Source organism: Monomorium pharaonis, chromosome 2 (assembly GCF_013373865.1).
Source record: "Monomorium pharaonis isolate MP-MQ-018 chromosome 2, ASM1337386v2, whole genome shotgun sequence".
Classification (NCBI taxonomy): Eukaryota; Metazoa; Arthropoda; class Insecta; order Hymenoptera; family Formicidae; genus Monomorium; species Monomorium pharaonis.
The window spans coordinates 7,987,771-8,006,896 of NC_050468.1; the positions used below are offsets into that span (position 1 = coordinate 7,987,771).

At 35.1% G+C, this 19,126-nt stretch overlaps 2 protein-coding genes across 2 annotated transcripts in view; one reads left to right on the forward strand and one right to left on the reverse strand.

Moving 5' to 3' along the window:
- Nucleotides 1–19,126, forward strand: part of LOC105837115 (TSC22 domain family protein 1) — a 262,982-nt gene that overhangs the window by 21,944 nt on the left and 221,912 nt on the right. The gene's annotated exons all lie outside the window — the stretch shown is intronic.
- LOC105830813 overlaps nt 1–19,126 on the reverse strand; it is a 53,063-nt gene that overhangs the window by 13,936 nt on the left and 20,001 nt on the right. The window contains exons 2-4 of the mRNA XM_012670418.3: nt 16,070–16,180; nt 13,087–13,258; nt 9,683–9,812 (exon numbers count right to left, since the gene is read on the reverse strand). Of these exons, the coding sequence (XP_012525872.1) occupies nt 9,683–9,812; nt 13,087–13,258; nt 16,070–16,180 (413 nt within the window). The remainder of the gene's footprint in view (nt 1–9,682; nt 9,813–13,086; nt 13,259–16,069; nt 16,181–19,126) is intronic.

Sequence of the window (19,126 nt, forward strand, 5' to 3'; positions counted from 1 at the left end):
CATTGAAACAGATGTTACCAAGTTTTTTATACATTATACTGTTTAAAACAAAAGTGAATAGTTGAAATAATTAAACAAATTGCAGCATGTCGTTTACAATTAATTGATCTTTTAAAAATAAATAAAATATTTATTTTTATTCATACATATTACACTTTGGTTTACGATTTCCGTGAAAAATTTGTGGTGCCATGGCGCCTCAAAAATTTCGAAAGCGCCCGCAGCCGTAAACGTGATTTATATTCACTTTCACAGATTTTAACGGTTGCACAAATTTATAAGATGACGTCCGTTTAATTCGCACGTTGGTGTAAGTAAAATTTACCGTTCGAAGCGGAACGCTGCGTGTCTGACGACATAGCGCCACTACTACTATTACTACTACTACTGTCTCCAAGAGAAGAAGCAAGAATTATTTAATGCTATTACACTGAGAAAAAGTTGTTGATTTGACAAAATTTTTCAACTTGATTAAATTTCTTCCATTCAACTATTTGTGTATTTCAGTCAAATATATAAATACTTAAATTGAAGTCTCTCCCGGTCTCTACCCGTCTCTCCCGGTCTCTCCCCGTCTCTCCCGGTCTTTTCCCATCTCTTCCGGTCTCTACTCGTCTCTCCCGGTTTCTCCCCGTCTCTCCCGGTCTCTCCCCGTCTCTCCCCGTCTTTCCTGGTTTCTCCCCGTCTCTCCTCGTCTCTCCCGGTCTCTCCCCGTTTAAGTATTCTATGTATTTCAGTTAATTGCATAAATACTTGAACTGAAGAAATTTAATCCTGTTGAACAATTTGGTCAAATGAACAATGTTTTGTTTTCGGTGTAGTATCTGTTAATAGAAGCAAATTGCTGATTATTAGGAAAACGCTCGATTGTACACATAGGGATTCTCTGACCTCATAGTTGTTTACATTAAACTGTAGATCGTAAATCATGATCATCGTATTAGTGGAGAGCGTTCATGATAGTTCCATATATAACTTGATACGTGTAATGAGTTTGAATCCGCGATCGTTAAATCTGGATTAGTAGTCGGCTTTCTTCGCAGCACTTATGGTTCGATATAAATAGATAGATGATACTGTTACAGAACATAAAATTAAAGTATACTTCGACACATCAATTCGCAAAAAATGTTAAGATAATCTTGAAGATTAAATACAGTAAATATCTATAATTTTCTAAGGAAAAATTTTTACAAAAAAAATTGAGAATCAGAAAGAAATGAAAATGATAAAAAAAAGTGATAACTCTTATTTAAATATTTAAAATTAAGAATGTGTAATAGATTTAATGTAACACATTATTTATAAGCAATATGATATATTATCCATTATTTGTCTCGAATTGTCTATAAGAGGTTTCCTTTTTTAATATAGTTTCTAAATCAAGTTAGGAATTGCAAAGCCATATCAATGCAAAACTTACAGCATACAGAACTGCGCCTTCGGAATAAGACAAAGGATTTATTTTCCAATAGCGATTACGCGGTGATGCGAATAAGATTCTAAAAGATTGCATCCAAGCTCAGTCAAGTTTCGCAAGTCTTATTAAAATAAAATGATTTCAATGAAGAAGTGGTTTCGTTCATTCCTGACAGGATGTTTACCTCCCGGGACCATCGGCTACGAACGTGCAGATGGGCAAGATGAGGTACGAGCACAACAGAGATCAGGGGAGAAAGATACACGTAGGGGTCAACAAACGCAGGGATCCTTGCTCCGCTGGCAAGGTCGCGATAGAAATAAAAAATAAAGTTCCTTCGGCCCTTTCTACCCGTTCTTCGTATCCTTGCCAGCGCGGCGTGATGACGCTGAAAAGCATTCTTCGGTGAAAACCAGTCTGCCATCCGGTCCGTAACTCCTTAAGCATAGTCCACAACGCAAAGGCTCGTGAATGCGGATATATCACATAAAAGTGTCATGGCATCGCGCGACATTGGGACATTCGAATTGATATAGTGGTATTCAGGTGTTGTATTGTACTTTCTTTTGCAGGATAACTATCAGCAGTAATAAAAAGACTGGTGCTTTAGAATGAAAATCACATTCTTGCTATATATTATTATATTAATATTGAATTGAAGAAGAGTTGTGGGATGGTTTCTTTATAACATTTTAATTATTTTAATATTATTTAGAGAACACTACTTAAAGAGAATACTTATTTTAAATAATGGAATTGTGTTCAGATACCACAAGGATATCTAGAAGAATCGAGAATATATGATCAAGACAATACAGTCATTATAGTTAGCAACATTTTATATCATATATCTTTTTGTGCCTCTTTGTCATTAACTTGAATTCTATTCAAATCTTGTTTCACGTCAACGCATCTAATGCAATCAGAAAGTAATTTATATAATTATACAGGTACTAAAGAATAAATTAAATAAATCATCATTATTGTAAAATAAATTTGTTAAGTACTTCTACAACTTTTATTATAAAGAACAAAATTACAAACAACAAAATTATAAAAAGGCTAAACTAGTAATTATTCAAATTATATCAGAAAATACGTCAGTTTGTTGAAATCTCTTGCACGTGAATAATAGTACTTTCCGTTGAACCGACGGTGTGTGCATGCATATAAGATAGATGTAGCCGAGCTCGGTCGCAGACTTGGCGCCAGTGAAAATGCACTGATTAGGAAATATTCTCGCGTAATTAGAGGCAAGCAACTTTGGAGCCATTCGGCGCGTGCGTTGCGACGGATGCGTGTTGGATGTCAATAGACCGCGTCTGCCAAAGAGAAAATCGACTATGTTCATGCCCCGAGTCAGGACGCGCGTGCATTATGCGTTAACGTGCATCGCTGATCCCCGCAAATCGCACAACACATGACGCGACCATTAACGATTTCACTATCATCTGAACGACAAGCACTTCCGTCGCCAAGTGCGAAGCTCCTATGCCCATAGGAGAAATTTATGAGATTTTACATGGTCAAGCGAATCGTAAAATTTAATCTGACATTACTTACACTTTCTGAAATAGTAATTTATTGATGGAGTGAATCGTTAGGCAACGTAATGGTATAAATCAATAACAAAAGGGAGAAGGAAGATATTTAGAAGGGTTACGTTATTAGATTGTTTATAAATATCTTTACATATATAAAAATTTACGTAGATTGATACAATTATAAAAAATTATTATACCCAAGAAATTGATTTTTACTTTAAGCATTTTTATCTTTTATAAAATTATAAAGAGAGAATCTTGTTTACCCAATTCATTTTTAAAAATTATAAAGTTCTATAAAGGGCTTTAATTATAAAGAGAGAATCTTGTTTACCCAATTCATTTTTAAAAATTATAAAGTTCTATAAAGGGCTTTAATTATAATCTCTTTTGAATGCAATTAATATTTACTAATTTAGAGTATATTTGAATATAACATGTATGCAAACATTATATTGTTTAACAGTTTTTTATTCAATATTTTGGGATTATGGTTTTCAGAAAGTCAAGCGTGAAAAATTTCAATTAATCTTTCCACAAATTTTTTCCAAAGGATTATTTATATAATATCTATTAATAAGTGTAAGTATCTTTGATTAGTAACGCATGTAAGTGTTTCAATCTCACTTTCAGAATAGAAAGACTTTATTTGAATCAGTTTAAATTCTACAGATCAGTGACTGAAGTGACTTGCATTCCTAATTATTTTATATCGTGGAAAACGGAGCTTCTGTGCAAAGCACGTTAATCAAATGTTATGTACCGATGTCTATGAATTAAGAATGCGAATGAACACTGATTTGCATCCTTAATTGTTTAAGGTTAGATGCAACGAGACTGCATAGAAACGTCAAATTAACTGTAAAATGTATATAAAAGAATTATTTTTGGACTCGATTAAAATTGTATATCGGCAAAAGAAACTTGGGTCAAATTATTATTTAACAATTAAGAATAAAAAAATTGTAAGAAACATTTCGTCTAAAATAACAGTTAAAAATTTTGGTATTATACCCTCTTATTTTTTACATTAGAAATAAATTAGAAACACGTTATTCAATACGTGCCTACACTTAATGTCAGATTCACATATGACATGTATAAATGCGCACACGCACATACGTAAATAAGATTCAAACGATTAAGAAATCTTATATTCCGGGAGTTCAACTCGTTCTCTCGTTTCCTTCATTTAGATGATCACGGTCAAGGTCCGACCTTCTCCAAGGCCAATATCTACATAACGTTACGCTGAGGTAAAGTTCACGGATTTTCCGTTCTTTTGAGGATAGTGACACATCCACGTGACCCAGACGCGCTCTATAACTGTTCCTCGAGGGACTCGAGAATGTCGGAGAGTTCCACGAATAAATCGCGAAGGAATCCGTTATCTGCGAAACGTTAATTACAAGAGTTCGATTGTTTCCTTTCTAAAAGCCCAGTCGCTGGTCTCCGATATCTACGCCGGTGAGAAAACGTCAATTGTGTTGTGAGCATAATCGCACTTTAAGTCGGTCTTATCGCGGGATTAATTAATATCGTAGATTTCCTTTATGAGTACCGTGAAATTCCTCTTAAACCCCACGGCTACTGGATACAATATTATCTGCCGATCTATGATCCGACGTGGAGTGCTGCTCTCGAAACTGCTATATCGGAGCGTAATTATTTTCTTGCGGATCGTGCCTGCGCCGCCGATCGTTCAGCATAGCCGTGGAGAAATTCTGCCTGGGACAATAATTTGTGCTAAATATAGGTAGCGCGTGCTGTGCGCACATTGGTGTATTACGATCGTCCAGCAATTTTATATGGAGGCTACAAAAAATAAAAGGAAGAAGAAAAAGAAGAAGAAATGGATTCTCGAGTTTCTTACTCTGCTCTCGCTGATGTGGACTTGAGGACAACCAATGACGAGGACTACCAATGACGACAACGACGGCGATGATGATTACGATAATAATGATAATGATAAAGACAACGACGATACTGAAGATAATGATGGTGATATGATGCTGATGATGATGATGACGGCTAGCAGTATGATTCCTGAAATCTTCACGATTGGTGGAAGAAGGCGAAACAGCAGGCAGCAGCGTATATATTGCCAGCGTGATACCACCTGCGGTCGCGGCTCTCATTACGCACTATATTTAACATCCCGATTTACAGCAAGAGATTTTACAGATTCCAAGATGACTTCCACAAAATTTACTCGCCCGCATCATCTTACATCCGACAGAACAACACGAAAATTGCTCTGAACGAAGCTAATCGACTACTTGCCTCACAAAAAAAATTATAACTGTTCTAAGATCCATTAATTTGATATGCATTTGGAATACTCGCCTATGCAATAACCATTAATAGACCGATGGCACGTGGTTTTGAAACGGAAAGAGATTCCGCATTTGAAACAGCTAAGTGATATCTGTGACGGTGCCAGAGGGAAAAGCGTATCGCGTGTTAACGGTGAAAATCAATGAATGGTTGCAAGGAAGTCTACGGAAAAGAGAGAAGCAAGGGTCCACAGGAAGACCAAAGAACTCATCTCGAGGAAATCACGAAGACGTGACCGATGATTATCGAGCGACGCACGGCATTAGCGCATCGGTGGATCGGCCGCAATCGTGGCATCGGGTTATTTCTGTGTACACCAGGAGGAAGGAGCGGCACGCAAGAACGAGAACAGGACGAGAGGAGGCAAAGGCAGAAGAAGCTCCGCGATGTGTCTGCCCGGCTCGGCTCGGCGGGGAATAGAAGGTCGAGATGCTTCTGTAAGCTTGCTCCAGCCACCGTGGCTGCAAAACAAAAAATTTAAGAGAAGAGGGGGGGGGAAAAAGAAAAGGACGAGGAACTGGCGCCGGCGCTCCGCGTTTCTAAGCGGTCTCTCGGCGCGATCGTTGAAAATTACCCGGACGCACGTGAAAATTGCCTGCCGGCGCGCGAGAGGCAGTCGCGGCCGACAGCGTAGACGAGCGCGACCGCCGTCGCGGCGCCTGACGATTTCCAGATCGTAATTCGCCGGAGGAATTGGGTACACGCGGATAATTTCGACTACTTTCAAGACTCGAGTTTCGAGATTTCTTCTCTCGTCGCACTGTAATCTCGTGCGATCACAGACACGCAACGGGACGACTTTCTGCTCTTACGGGGATCCTCGGCGCTAAGGTCCGTCTTGTTATTGAGCGCACTCGCGAAACGCTCGTTTAAAATATAATGCGAATGTCTTCAGTTCGTCAACGCCATTTATTAGCTCTCAAGTTCAAAAATTGAGATAATAATGAAGCAAGAAGTTTATTCAAAATTATTTGTGCAATTGTGTTTGAAAAAAAATAAAGTTTGTTCCTATTTCTTACCGGGGATAGAACTTCGAGCTAACGAGTTAATCCTTGACAAATATACACGTAAACCGTGAATACACGACACGAGTAGCGGAAAATTTATTCAGTATCTTTCGCAATACTTCATCGATGTCAATGACCAGTCGTCGAACATGCGCATGCATGAAATCATTTTAAATGACATCCGTTGCAATTGGACATCGGCACACTTGCACACACCTATGTATATATTGTCTTGAAAGAAATATCTATTGAGCGTGGTTAGTTATGTGAAATTTATTAACCATAGTTTGTCATACCGGATTTATTATATTTACGCATTGTGCAACTTCAAGTATATATCACATTTTAATTGAAGCCACAAAAATAATTAAAGACACAAGATAGATAAACGATCAAAATTAAATCTATTGTTCGTATTGTATGTTTTTATATGTACAAGCTATTCATTTTTTATCTTGAAATCTATTTTCATACAATACATGACGTTTTTTCTATAAAAAAACATAATGTATCATTATATACATATTGTGTATATTTACGTCAGCAAATTATCTTATTGATAGCTTTGTTGTAGATACGTTAGTGTAAAGTTTTATTAGAAAGAAAAAAGTATGATATGAAATTATGATATGCTCTTCTTGGATATGAATATGTTTTTGCATCTTGTATTCATATATTTATACATTAAGGGTTTTGATTTTTTCTGGTAACATACCTATTCTAAATAATTTGTATATTTATTGCAAATTTGGATGTAACATAATTTGATTTATTATGATTTACCATGTTTAACTCGAATTATCAAATTAATACATATGTTAATGTTGTTAACATAAACATTATTGAGTTGCTCATAACTTAAGGCCATTGCACGTACGTTTCTGTAATTGTTACCGTAAAAAATTGAGCAATACGGCAATGGCCTTTACACAAAATAACGGCTTTAATAATCTGTTTAAATCAGTCAATATGAACAATAGAAAATATTTTCTTATAAAAAATAATGTCTATTTGCTTTATTAAAGTTGCAAAATTTATAATGTGCAAACACCTTTCGCGTGTACTTCCTCATTCTTTCTTAAAAAAAAAAAAAAAATTGCGGTGTTTTGTTTGCACAACGTAGGAATTGTAACATTTCTAAAGCGCATGCCGTAAAAATTACATCAGCATTCCGTTGACATTCTTTCAGTTTCATTATTCAGCGATTATTTCATTACGCGATCGTCTTTTAGCAAAAATAGAAAAAACTGACGTCGCTTTATTTATAGAAATTCAATGCATTTTCACACATGCATTATTAATGAAACTGTCGCGTGGAGTATTGTATTGTTGGGCAGCTTTTGTTTCTATTACAGTAAAGCTATTTAGCTTCTGTTTGTTTTCTAAGAGAGCTTAACTTCGTCGCGCCGACATGTTTCTTTCGCGACGCCACCACAAAGTCGTTTCCACGGAAGAGCGGTTTCTTATCGGAGATTCCACCACTTATTCCCTGATCTAAGGATGAATAATAGCCTCATGTTCATGGAACATTCGCGGGATCCTTGTTGGAGAAATGCGAGCTATTTCTGGAGTAACATCCGCTCTGGCAGTCGGATAGTAAAAAGTTGAACATAAATGTGCAGACTTCTTTATAAATGACAGAATTACAGGAAACAACAAAGATAACGTAACAACCGAGAATCTAAATCTTATGTCTGGATATTGAAGATTGATAATTTGAAAAATTGCTTAGATATAATATTGTATTATTTTTATTTGCCTTATTTTTGTAGATTTTTTAAACTGTTTAGATTATTTTTAGCGTTAAAGTTAATAAATTTTTGTTTATTATTATAGAAATTTAATATTTATTACATTAAAGCCAAGTTACTTATTCGATCAAACTATGACAAATATAAATTAATAATTTAAAAAATAAATAACTCGTGATAATATCGTATTATTTTCCTTTAAAAATATTTTATTTATTTGTTTTACTAATTCAAATCTGAAATTATCCAATTTGATAATTATCTTTAAATCGACATATCAATAAAACAAAACTAAAAATGAACTATTGTCTATGTGCTGCAACGAATAATAAGTGCGTATGTATCGTTCAACATTGTACCGTTAAGTACCGTTTAATACGCTAACTGCTAAAACACATGACTTTGTTCCGTCGTCATCCACTAATCCGCGCGACGTCTAACGCACGACAAAAGCATCACAGAGAGTTGTCGGGTGTTCAATGGTCACGATATCGGTTGCCATTATCGCAGTTCGCATTCGAAGAGCAGCGAAAAAAGTCGGAATTACCAGACTGTCCTTGCGCCGTCACGGCACACACGGCGAAACTGCATTATATTATATGTTTATGGATGACGTGGTGAACGGCTTTGCCTAACGATATACACCGATTAATGGAAAGGTGGTTTGTAACGTGATAAGAGAGCCGTGAGCTCCAGCACAAAGAGGAAAGAGACCTCTGCTCAATGCAGGTGGGATATTACCTTCATTCGTTGCATTTGGTTGCAAGAAAATAGCTGGGCGAATTATAAAAAGTTTGAACAACAGTACTATTATTGATATCGCAATTATTGACGGTATTTTTAACCGTATCATGAATTATTGCAGGCACTCCAGCAATCGTAAGCAGGAAGAAATACCAATAATAACATTCATTATATCAACAGTAATATTGCGTGAGAGTATTATTAGAATAATTGTCGAAAATATTTCAAGATCTTTTAAAAATTTTAGATACAATTTCTTCTTGATGTGTTAGAATTATTTATACAAGTTAAAAGTAATTACAGTGAGAATTTAAATTAATTGAACAATACATTAAATATTTACATAATTTAGAATAAAATTAATTAATTTCTGAGGATTAATTTTCTGGAGATTAACAATTCATATGGAGAAAATATTGTGTAAAGATTTGAAAGTAACGTTTATTGAAAACGCGGATAATAATAGAGATCATAAAAAGTAGCACTTGATCGCAACGATCCGTGGAAGTCAAGGCCAAGTATAATGCTCCTCAGGAAATAATGATTCACATATAACGACAAAAGATTAATTATAATTCATTTTGAGATGATTTATTTTGAGAATCTGTTATTATATTCTTGTTTAGGACATTTTGTCGAGACAATTTCGTTTTTGGATGTGAATGTCGGAGCGACAAATGTAATTAATTAATTTGTGCTCTGTTTTCATAAATTAAATATGATCATAGCAATAAATGTTTTGCAAAATCATATTCCATTTCCATATATGTTAATTATCAATATCACACGCGAGCAGTTTAAGTTTATCGTTTGTACCGCGTTTCGCATACTAGTACGTATATTATCTAAATATATATTTCGAAAATGTAACTTACTAACCTACATCCACCATATGCTGAAGAGTCGGGAAACGCCTCTTAACGCGGAGCGAAATCCTTTGCAGCGTGATGACGTACGCGAGTACAGCATACCTCACGATGTTGCGTCTCATCAATCGCCCCCGTTCATCCTGAAACAGATGTGTAAATAGACGTCGATTATACTTTATGTATCGTTTAGGTGAAAAGTTTGTATTTTAAAAAAATAGAAAAAGATGGAAAGTAAATCAAGTGTAAAGTTAAGCTATATGTATACAAATTGATGCAAATTCTTACTAATTTTAAGCTAGCTTGTACGCGAACGGCAGTAGGCACGCTCGCGCTAATATTATAATATAAATTTTAAAACAGTTCACTATGTTTAAATGCACGACTTCGATAAAAATCCGAGTTTGCACTAAATCGGTATCGGTAGCGAAAATGGTGCCAACTTCAAAATTCGTTTCAATAAATGCCAGACACGTTTCCACGTCTCGTGCATACTTTCCCCTTGTTCTCTTGGCCCGACATTACGAGCCTTTCCTTGTGCATACTCACTCTGCTACCGTTTTAAACTGTTCTAGTATCAATCGAAAAAAACTCAGTGACACCTGCTATTTTCCTTTCTTTCTTGGACACTGACGCGCACTTTTGTAATCGATCGCGCGATTTTGCAATCCATCAACGGCCGCAATCGCTTGGAGGAATATCAATTTAATCGGAAATGATCGACGATGTCGACATTCAGATTTTCCGTATGCTTGAATAGTCGCAACTTTTGAAGGGAGTCAAAGGTTGGAAATATTTAGGTGACTTTGCAAAAGAAATCGAAGTTAGTTTATGTTACTAAATATCTTTTTCTTGGTACTGTCGATACCACATACATCATGCATTAATTATCTTCGCCTCCACGAAAGTTCCTTGCATTCCTCGTTTGTAGCGACGATGAACTATAAACCTTCTCAGGCACGTAGAGCTATCGTAAGAAATTACGTTAAGTTCTTATTGCTCACAGTTACAACCGCATTAAAAAAAGAAAATCTTAGAAAATAAAAAAGAAGATAACAATTCTCCATTTTTTTAACAATTCCTCTTGCTTCCCGTATTTCTGATCTTTTTAAATCGGTTGTTCCGACATTCAGTGATGATCACCGTTATCTCTTCGACGGTCTTTTCGTCATCTTTTATTTGCACGTACGAAAAATGAGACAGCTCCTTCCTCGGAATTCTGCGACTTACCCGTCGCGCATGTAAAATGCTCGGTTTGGCAGCTTGCGAATGACCCTCCTCGCGGGGAAAGGTAGCAGCCGAACACCGATCGTCCTATCTCGCGGGACCTGCATTTCAATTAGATTTCAATGAAAGGCGTAGCTCAGGAGCCGTGTGGTGCCGCTCATTCACAAATCCGACACTCTGTTTTACGCGATTACATGACCACGCACGGTTGTATGTATATAACCGTGGGCTCGTTCCGTGGCTGAGGACCTTGTCTCCTACCTACGTGCAAAAATTCCATCGGAACCCGTCGTTCCTAGAGATCCACTGCACCGTACGAACGTAATTGCATGCACGCTGCGCTTTGAATCGAAAATTCGTTAAAGAACCCATCAACCGCTTACGGTAACTTGAAATGTTGTTAATTCATTTGAAATTGCACGTCTAGCGCAATATTATTTTTATTTAGAGTTTCCATCAAAAGTTGTTTTAATAGAATTTGAAATTCGCAGGACCATTTTAATTTCATGTAAATGTCTACCCACGTTTTGTTTTATATAAAGACAAATGTACTTATATCGCTACTTATATTACTACTTATAATATAAATTAGATATTTTGCATCGCGCAAATTTATTGATGAAGTCGAGATTGTTACTATATTGCAAATTGAAAGACCACAATGAATCATCCGTTGAAGAAGTTATTGTACATAAACGCGATAATGCTTCTCGCGCTGATGGAATGACAGAAGGCAGACTGGCGGAATGCTGCAAAATTTATGCCGTAGCACAGGTAGTACATGTATCTTTCTTCGATATTGCAATGATAATAAACGTCAGAAAACCATGAAATTAAACCAATGTTCCTTCATGCACTGCGGTATAAACGCAACACCTTGTCTAACTTTGGGTTTAAAGATCCATAACGATATTTTCAGCAGAAATAAACCGTACGCATGGCGGGACATCGTGGTGCAATGAAACACCGCTTTTTCTCGGAACTTTCTCGAAAATCATTGCATTCTGGACGCGCGTTCCGTGTGATTTAATATATGAAATTAGTGATACAGCTAAGGCGAAGAAAGCGATTGCATAAGGAGACGATTAAATTGTTTAGTGCCGATTGATCGACTTTTGCTCTGTTAGTGTAATGTTGGTAGCAATTGAGGGTTGCAAGTCGACCGCGCGAGTTTAGTTAAAACAGTTGATGACCGATGGATATACTTATGTTTCATTAGAAATTGATTCAAGTAATAATAGATCGCTATGTGTGGAAGAAGAGAATATGTTTAAGAAAAATATACGTGTATGTGTAAAATGTGCATAAATGCGCGCGCGTTGGTTCGTCCTTCTTTTTCGTCACGGTACGTTGCACTTTCACTCCGACACTGTGTCATTGACCAGAAGTGGAAGCTTGCACCAAACCCGTCTTCATTGTCCAAATTGAAGCTCTACAGCGGGATCGTCGCAAAAGAATTTAAGAAAATAATCACACATAACAAGTATTTTCTTAGAAAATTTATTGAGATTAGTTATTGGGACAACGATGATTGTTTGAAATAGAGACATCAAGGATAATGTACATTTTTAACGTAGTAAAATGAAAATAATTATATTTAACTTGTGAAAATAGTTCCGTTCTGATTTAAAGAAGGATAACTTTATTTTTGTCGCTAAACAAACCTGCTTATCACAGTTAAACTAATTACAATTACAAATACACAAATGGTGATATTACTGATGTTAAGATTTTAAATAATGTATTATTTTATGTGTTCATCGCATTTATATTAGCTATGAAAGAATAAAAAAGCTAACTTTGCTATTGGCTACGAAATTATAGGATCATCTTCCGTTCCGTATATTTTTTGTTTCTGGGCGTGGCATGAATTGGCATCTACTTAGGTTAACGACACCAAAACGTGTCACAGCAATTCATTAGCGTAATAAGACAAATGTAACACGAACGACTACCCAAAGCAAGGCTGTATCTATTAACGCTATCTTTTCACAGGAAAAAAATTTATTTCGTTAAAAAGATCGCCCCAACTCCTCTTTAGTTCTAAAATATTTTTGTTTCTCGCAATACTTTTACAAATAAGAACAGCATTTAGCTTTCTAAGAAGAAGTAGCTTTATTGCCACTGTATTTCTAATCATGTTTGAAACCAACAAAGGAAACCTCTTCTCGATGAGCAGGTTTTACTTACGTTTCCAGGAATGGCAGCGCTGATGAAGAGAGCCAGATTATCTGGCCAGGGCAAAAGCTTGTACTGCTCCCACCATCTTTTCACAACAAGGCTCACGTAGAATCCCAGAACGAACGACATCGGTATGGACTCGCTTGAGTTGTCGAAGTAATATCGAATTTTTTCAAAAATTCTGAAAAAAAAGTTTTTGAATACAATTATCAGTTAATCAAACTTTCGTCAGACACTCTACTTTATGTTAAAACAAAATCTTCTTATGTATATACATACATTTTAGCCGTATTCTTATATTGTTGTCATAATAAGTTATAGATTAAAGAAGAGTAATAATATGAATAAAGAAAGGTTATATGAGAGAGCTTGCAGAAGGCTGATGCACTCGAAATACTTGCACTTATTCGAATATTAAAGCTTATTATATTTTAGATAAAAATTTTCTTTACAAACTCGCGTAGGTGGAGCAAGGTTGAGGTGATACCATTATTTGCGTGCGTCATTACAAGCGAAAGCGCTAATTAGTTTGATCGAAAAAGTCTTATAGGCACTTTTGATTCTTTACTCACTTTGCTCGTCAATATCGTTTATTGCCTTGCAACGGGTCATTTTAAGAAGAGCGCAATCACCACGCATAAAAGTAGTAGTCTTTATTTTTACGACTTCACGCATCAATTCTGAACGATTAACGCCTCGATTCCAGGATTTTTCAGTAAGTAGGTTTATGTTGGAATTTCTGCGAATAACTGGCACCGCATTCGCGGGGTCTCTTGAGGTAATATTGACTTACTGTTACCTGAACGTACAATATCATGGCCACAAGGAAATGATATTGATATCACGTGTATAGCCGTTTGAATAACGATGCAACAGTATCAAATACCTTCTCAAAGATACAAAATACGTTCAACAATGAAATCTGACAAAAAATTGGAAACAAATTTTACGAGCTATCGTAAAAATTTTATTTTACGTGTATCGAGACATGGAGAGAACATTTTATAGTTTTAAAATACAAAACAAACTCAACAAAATAACCTGATAATTTGAAAAAAAAAATTTTACAAGTGTTTAATTTTCACGTATATCGAAACACGAAGAGAGTATTTTATATTTACGTCTAAAAAAGAAGTTGTCGGATAAATCTGAAATTGCAAAAGAAATCTTGGAATCTCAATGAAGGATGATTAATCTTAGTACTGCGCATATAGTACCGCTTAGCCCTATTCAGTAATGCCAAATTTCTTATTTCATTCTTTACACCTGATCGTAAACCTGCCTTAAACCATCTCTACAGTTCTAAATTTAGCGCGGACGCATCGAAGCGATGTAAAGGAGAAATCTTTTTATATCCTTGTGCTTTCTTCTGGCATTTCTTTATCCCCCTTTTTAGGCCCACACATAAATAACAGGTTACGTTTTTATATCCTTTTTTAATGCCGGACACGGACGGCTTGTCCAACACATTCCATGATGTATCATGATGTAGTTCCCTTGTAAAGGACACATTAAAAGAATTCTTTTAGAAATCGCGCACTGTAAGTGATCAATGAATTTAATTACATTGACGTTTAAGAAAATTATAAGAAAATTAATATGTAACGTAAATATTTAAATATAATATAAATATATCACATAATAATACATCACTTTATGTGAATTATCACGATTTTTAAGCATAAGCTTATCGTATTACTACACTGAGAAGAAAAAGTAATTGGTTCAACAAATTTTTTTAGTTGCGGGCTGCCAAAAGATATATTCAATACAACAATATATGGTATTGCTAAATAAATACATAGTCCAATCAACGTTATTGCACTTGCATTAACAGCAAATATTATTATTTTAAGTATATCTTTCGTTGGCAGCCCGCAACTAAATGTTTTGTTGAATCAATTACTTTTTTTCTCAGTGTATTTAAATATACTTCGTCGTAATTATACTTGCAGTTAAACAATCATTTGCATTCACTGTAGGAGTCTACTGATTATCCTTGGATCATACAAGTCACCCATAGCGATTCTTTAATGATTTCGCGGTGAAGACACAAAATTGCATATTGCGTTGCCAAATACAGAATTCATCGATTAATTTGGCAAACAATGAAATAAAATAGTTTACAATGCAGAATTATTATGCAATCTCATAGCAACAAATGCTTAAAAACTTAAAAAACAATTGCATGTTTTTGATATTATTAGAATTCAGTATTTTTATATATTGGTATTTTTATATATTAAGTTATAAATTGTTACTTATTGTTACATACGATAGACCTTCATCGCTCAATTCTTTCATATTTGCAACCGATCAAACATTATGAAGGAAAGGTTACCGAGTGTCCTGCGTGGCAAAAATACAACAATGCATACTAATAAAAAGGTATTGTAAATTCTTCGATGTTAACCGATGATTCGCGTGACCATGATCAAAGTGTTGGGACCTTCAGATTTGCTGGCGGGCCAAGGTTGATATTGCACGGGTTTATCTACGTCCATAAAATACAGTTATGGCAGGTACGCTCATGCGCCAGGATGATGGTTGAATTCGGCGTTGTTCGTGATAAGAACGCGACAAACGAGTTGATAATCAGTGGAAAGTGCGGAATTAAATCGCTGTTTTTCTTGCACGATTAAGAGACAGACATATTGTATTGCTGAAATTATTTATACATACATTGAGTATGTTTCCCACCCCGCATTATCGCCTTGAGTATAATCCGCTAAATCCGATATTATGCTTTCTGCGTTTCCTTCGAGGCAATTGTATACAGAATTAAAATTATGACCGGGTATAAACGCCACCGGACGCGAGAAAAAATTTAATGAAAAAATGTACGCCGTCGCTCCAGTATCAATATATGAGGTTACATTTCATTTCGAAGCATTTCTTTTCCTGTTTCAAATTTCTTTAGCCTTCAGCTTTCTCGTATAGAGTGAAATTTATGAGAATTTTTTTCTTGAATTCGGGATGTTTATGTACTCACAGTCGCTGCTGCTCATTGAGCACGTATCGATATGTAAAATTTATGAGGTAGTAGAAGAACAGGTACGCCAGTAATTCCCGCCAGATTAGCTTGTAAACGGAGCCACGCCATCTGAAAAAGAAACAAAGAACTTATTTAAATTGATTACACATAATAATTTTGGCTTTGTCATGGAAACTTACTTTGTACATAAAACTTCGATTTTTCAAAAACCAGTTTCACATAATATTTAGCTTATGATAAAAAATGTAAATCTTACGAGATCTCGAAATCTCAGGATTGAGTGTACTGGTTTTAATCGAACTGGTCGCAATCGAAAACTCGCATCAATATTGTATAATAAAATTGTTATTAGATTTTTTATATAATTTTAGTTTCTGAGATATTTTAACTGAAAGTGAATTTGAGCTGAATTCTAGATAAAACTTAATAACACCGCGACATTTGCGCAGTGAAGTTTGCATCACACGGCACGATTTTTTTTTATATTTCGACCGGTACCGCGTCGCTTGATATGCGAAATAAAAAATGTATGTGAAAAAGTTTTTATTGTTTATTTCTTCCATATTCTTTGATCTTTATTCTTTTGTGTTACAATAAATCCACATTAAATGAATGCTATTGAAAAAAAAAAATACAGTTGCGTTAATCAACACTCATGTATTCATCTGAACGCCTTGCATCCTAAACTAAGAAATTTAAGAATGAATTATTAATGATAAATATCCGTAATATACTTTGTTTAATAAATTACAGCGATGTAATAATTCTATTTCCGAGTTATAAAAATGGACGGAATATACGTTTTTCGTTTACGAGTATTGTCCGGACTTCCTCGTTGTGTGAATGAACTTTGTTCGGCTACCATGTATGCTCTTTTCTCTTTGTCGAGCATTCTCTTTACTTAAAAAGAGTTTGGAAAATATCAGCGCTTTCTCGATTCTATAATATAATAACTTTAGACGTTCCTAAACTATACGCATAATCGCTCGGCTGAAAAGTATTGTCACAACTTATTGATTAATCAGTTGAAGTCATGGATATTAATAAATCGATGATGCTTTGCTTCGCATGACGGGCGCACGTGAAACTGGTTTTGTTCGCGAAAGAGGAAAAAGGAAGAATTTTATGGACGAATTATCGCATAATTTCGCTTTCAACAAGCCGCTTCGCTTTAATACAGTCGATACGAATGTACAATCGGTAACAGCTAGACTATTCTACAAAATCGTAAACGGCATGTACGCTTCGAAACCGGCTAGGGAATTAGCGAAAAGTGTGTCACGGCTAAATCGATTTTACGAGTTTCGAAGACACGCTGCTTGTACGTTACGTTTCCCGAACATAAATTCACTATGAACATTTTATGGTGAAATTAAATATCGGTCAGTTGCACTACTGGTAACGTAATAAGAGGAAACAGTAAGAGGCTTCGCGTTTATTTTGTAATTTTATTTTCTGCACCTTTCTTCTCTAAATATAAACTCACATTTAGAGATAAACAAATGAACGAATTAGAATTACTTTTTAATAAGTGGCATTCAGGGACTTAGCTGCTTTAGAAACAATGACTTTAAATGCAAAATAAATTCTTACATATCGCACAGAGGTAGCATAAATGAGGTCAGAGTGAAATGCAGTTTTAGAGATGTTGTAAAGTGGATATGTCAACCATTGTTTTATAATGGCATTATGCACTGTGTCATTTGTTTCCATTCATATGGAAGATGAATGATTCATTTGTTAAAATTTGACATCCTGATTTACGATAAGATTTCATGTTATAAGCTGTGTCAATATCATCAAATTATGCTTTGCGGGTGTTTATTGGTGTCAAATGTCAGTATAATTCTAAATATAATGTTTTGAAATATGTCTTATTCGGAATAATATTTTTTTTTTCATAGCACATATAAAATGACACATGTGTTGCGACTTATCAACTTACAGAAATAGAATATTTACTTGAAATGTAAAATAGAAAAGCACAACAAGTATTACGCCTCTCCAGGGGAGAAAGATTTGAAAAGTTGTACCGGACGTCCGCCGCATTCAGAGTGGCTGACTTGCTGTGCTCACAAGACCGTAACGGTACCGCGCGATTACTGTGTGTACGATAAATTCACTCACAGCTGATATGACAAGTATCAAAAGAGCGAAAATTACTCACGGGAGAGTAATTGTGGCGACGCGTAAGATGAAATAATAAATTGCGTTAACCACTTAGATGAAATAAATTCCTTTGACGCGATCTCGGTGATTGTATTCCGATCGTTGGAATTGCGTAAACAAGATTATTTCCTTTTGATAGTGATTTTTCTGCTTGTCAGCCGTAATTACGGGAAGCTGCGGCGCCGTTGTTAACTATATTTTTTTAACGCGCAGTATACACACCAATCAATAATTATGATCACACGATCGCATATTGCAATTTTACAAAAATAACCATAAAATTGATCCACACATACTTACGTGAGACACAATTATGTCCTTTTATCTATCGATTATGCCATTTACCTAGCGTATAGCACACTTGTTACCATTGATATTTATTGTACAACTTAATCAGACTATTATGCGGAAATAAACGTGAATGCGTTTCTTGTTAAATGCTAACAATAAATGTTTTTAAGTACTTTCGCAGAATAAACATACATAAAATTTATTTTAATTATCTATTAATTGCAAGTTATAATTATAAACGCTATTTTGTTCTTATCTTTTTTCATATCTTATACATGTTTTTGTTACCTTCTTGTCAATTTTAAGGTTTTCTTTTATAGTGACGTGATTAATAAAAAAACGTCTTTTCAGAGACATATGTGCATCACCAAGTCCAATCCTAATAGGACTAAAAAATTTAGAAATTATAGGTTTCTTATTGTTAAATATATTTAAACTATTGTAAACTCTTTTATATTACTATAACAAATTTATAAGTTATTATAAACTTTAAAGTACATTTAAAAAAAGTAATTTGCAAAACATAACATTAGATTTATCCCACGAACAAATATTCAGTTTTTTACTATAAAGAATATATTGCTTTTTTCATGC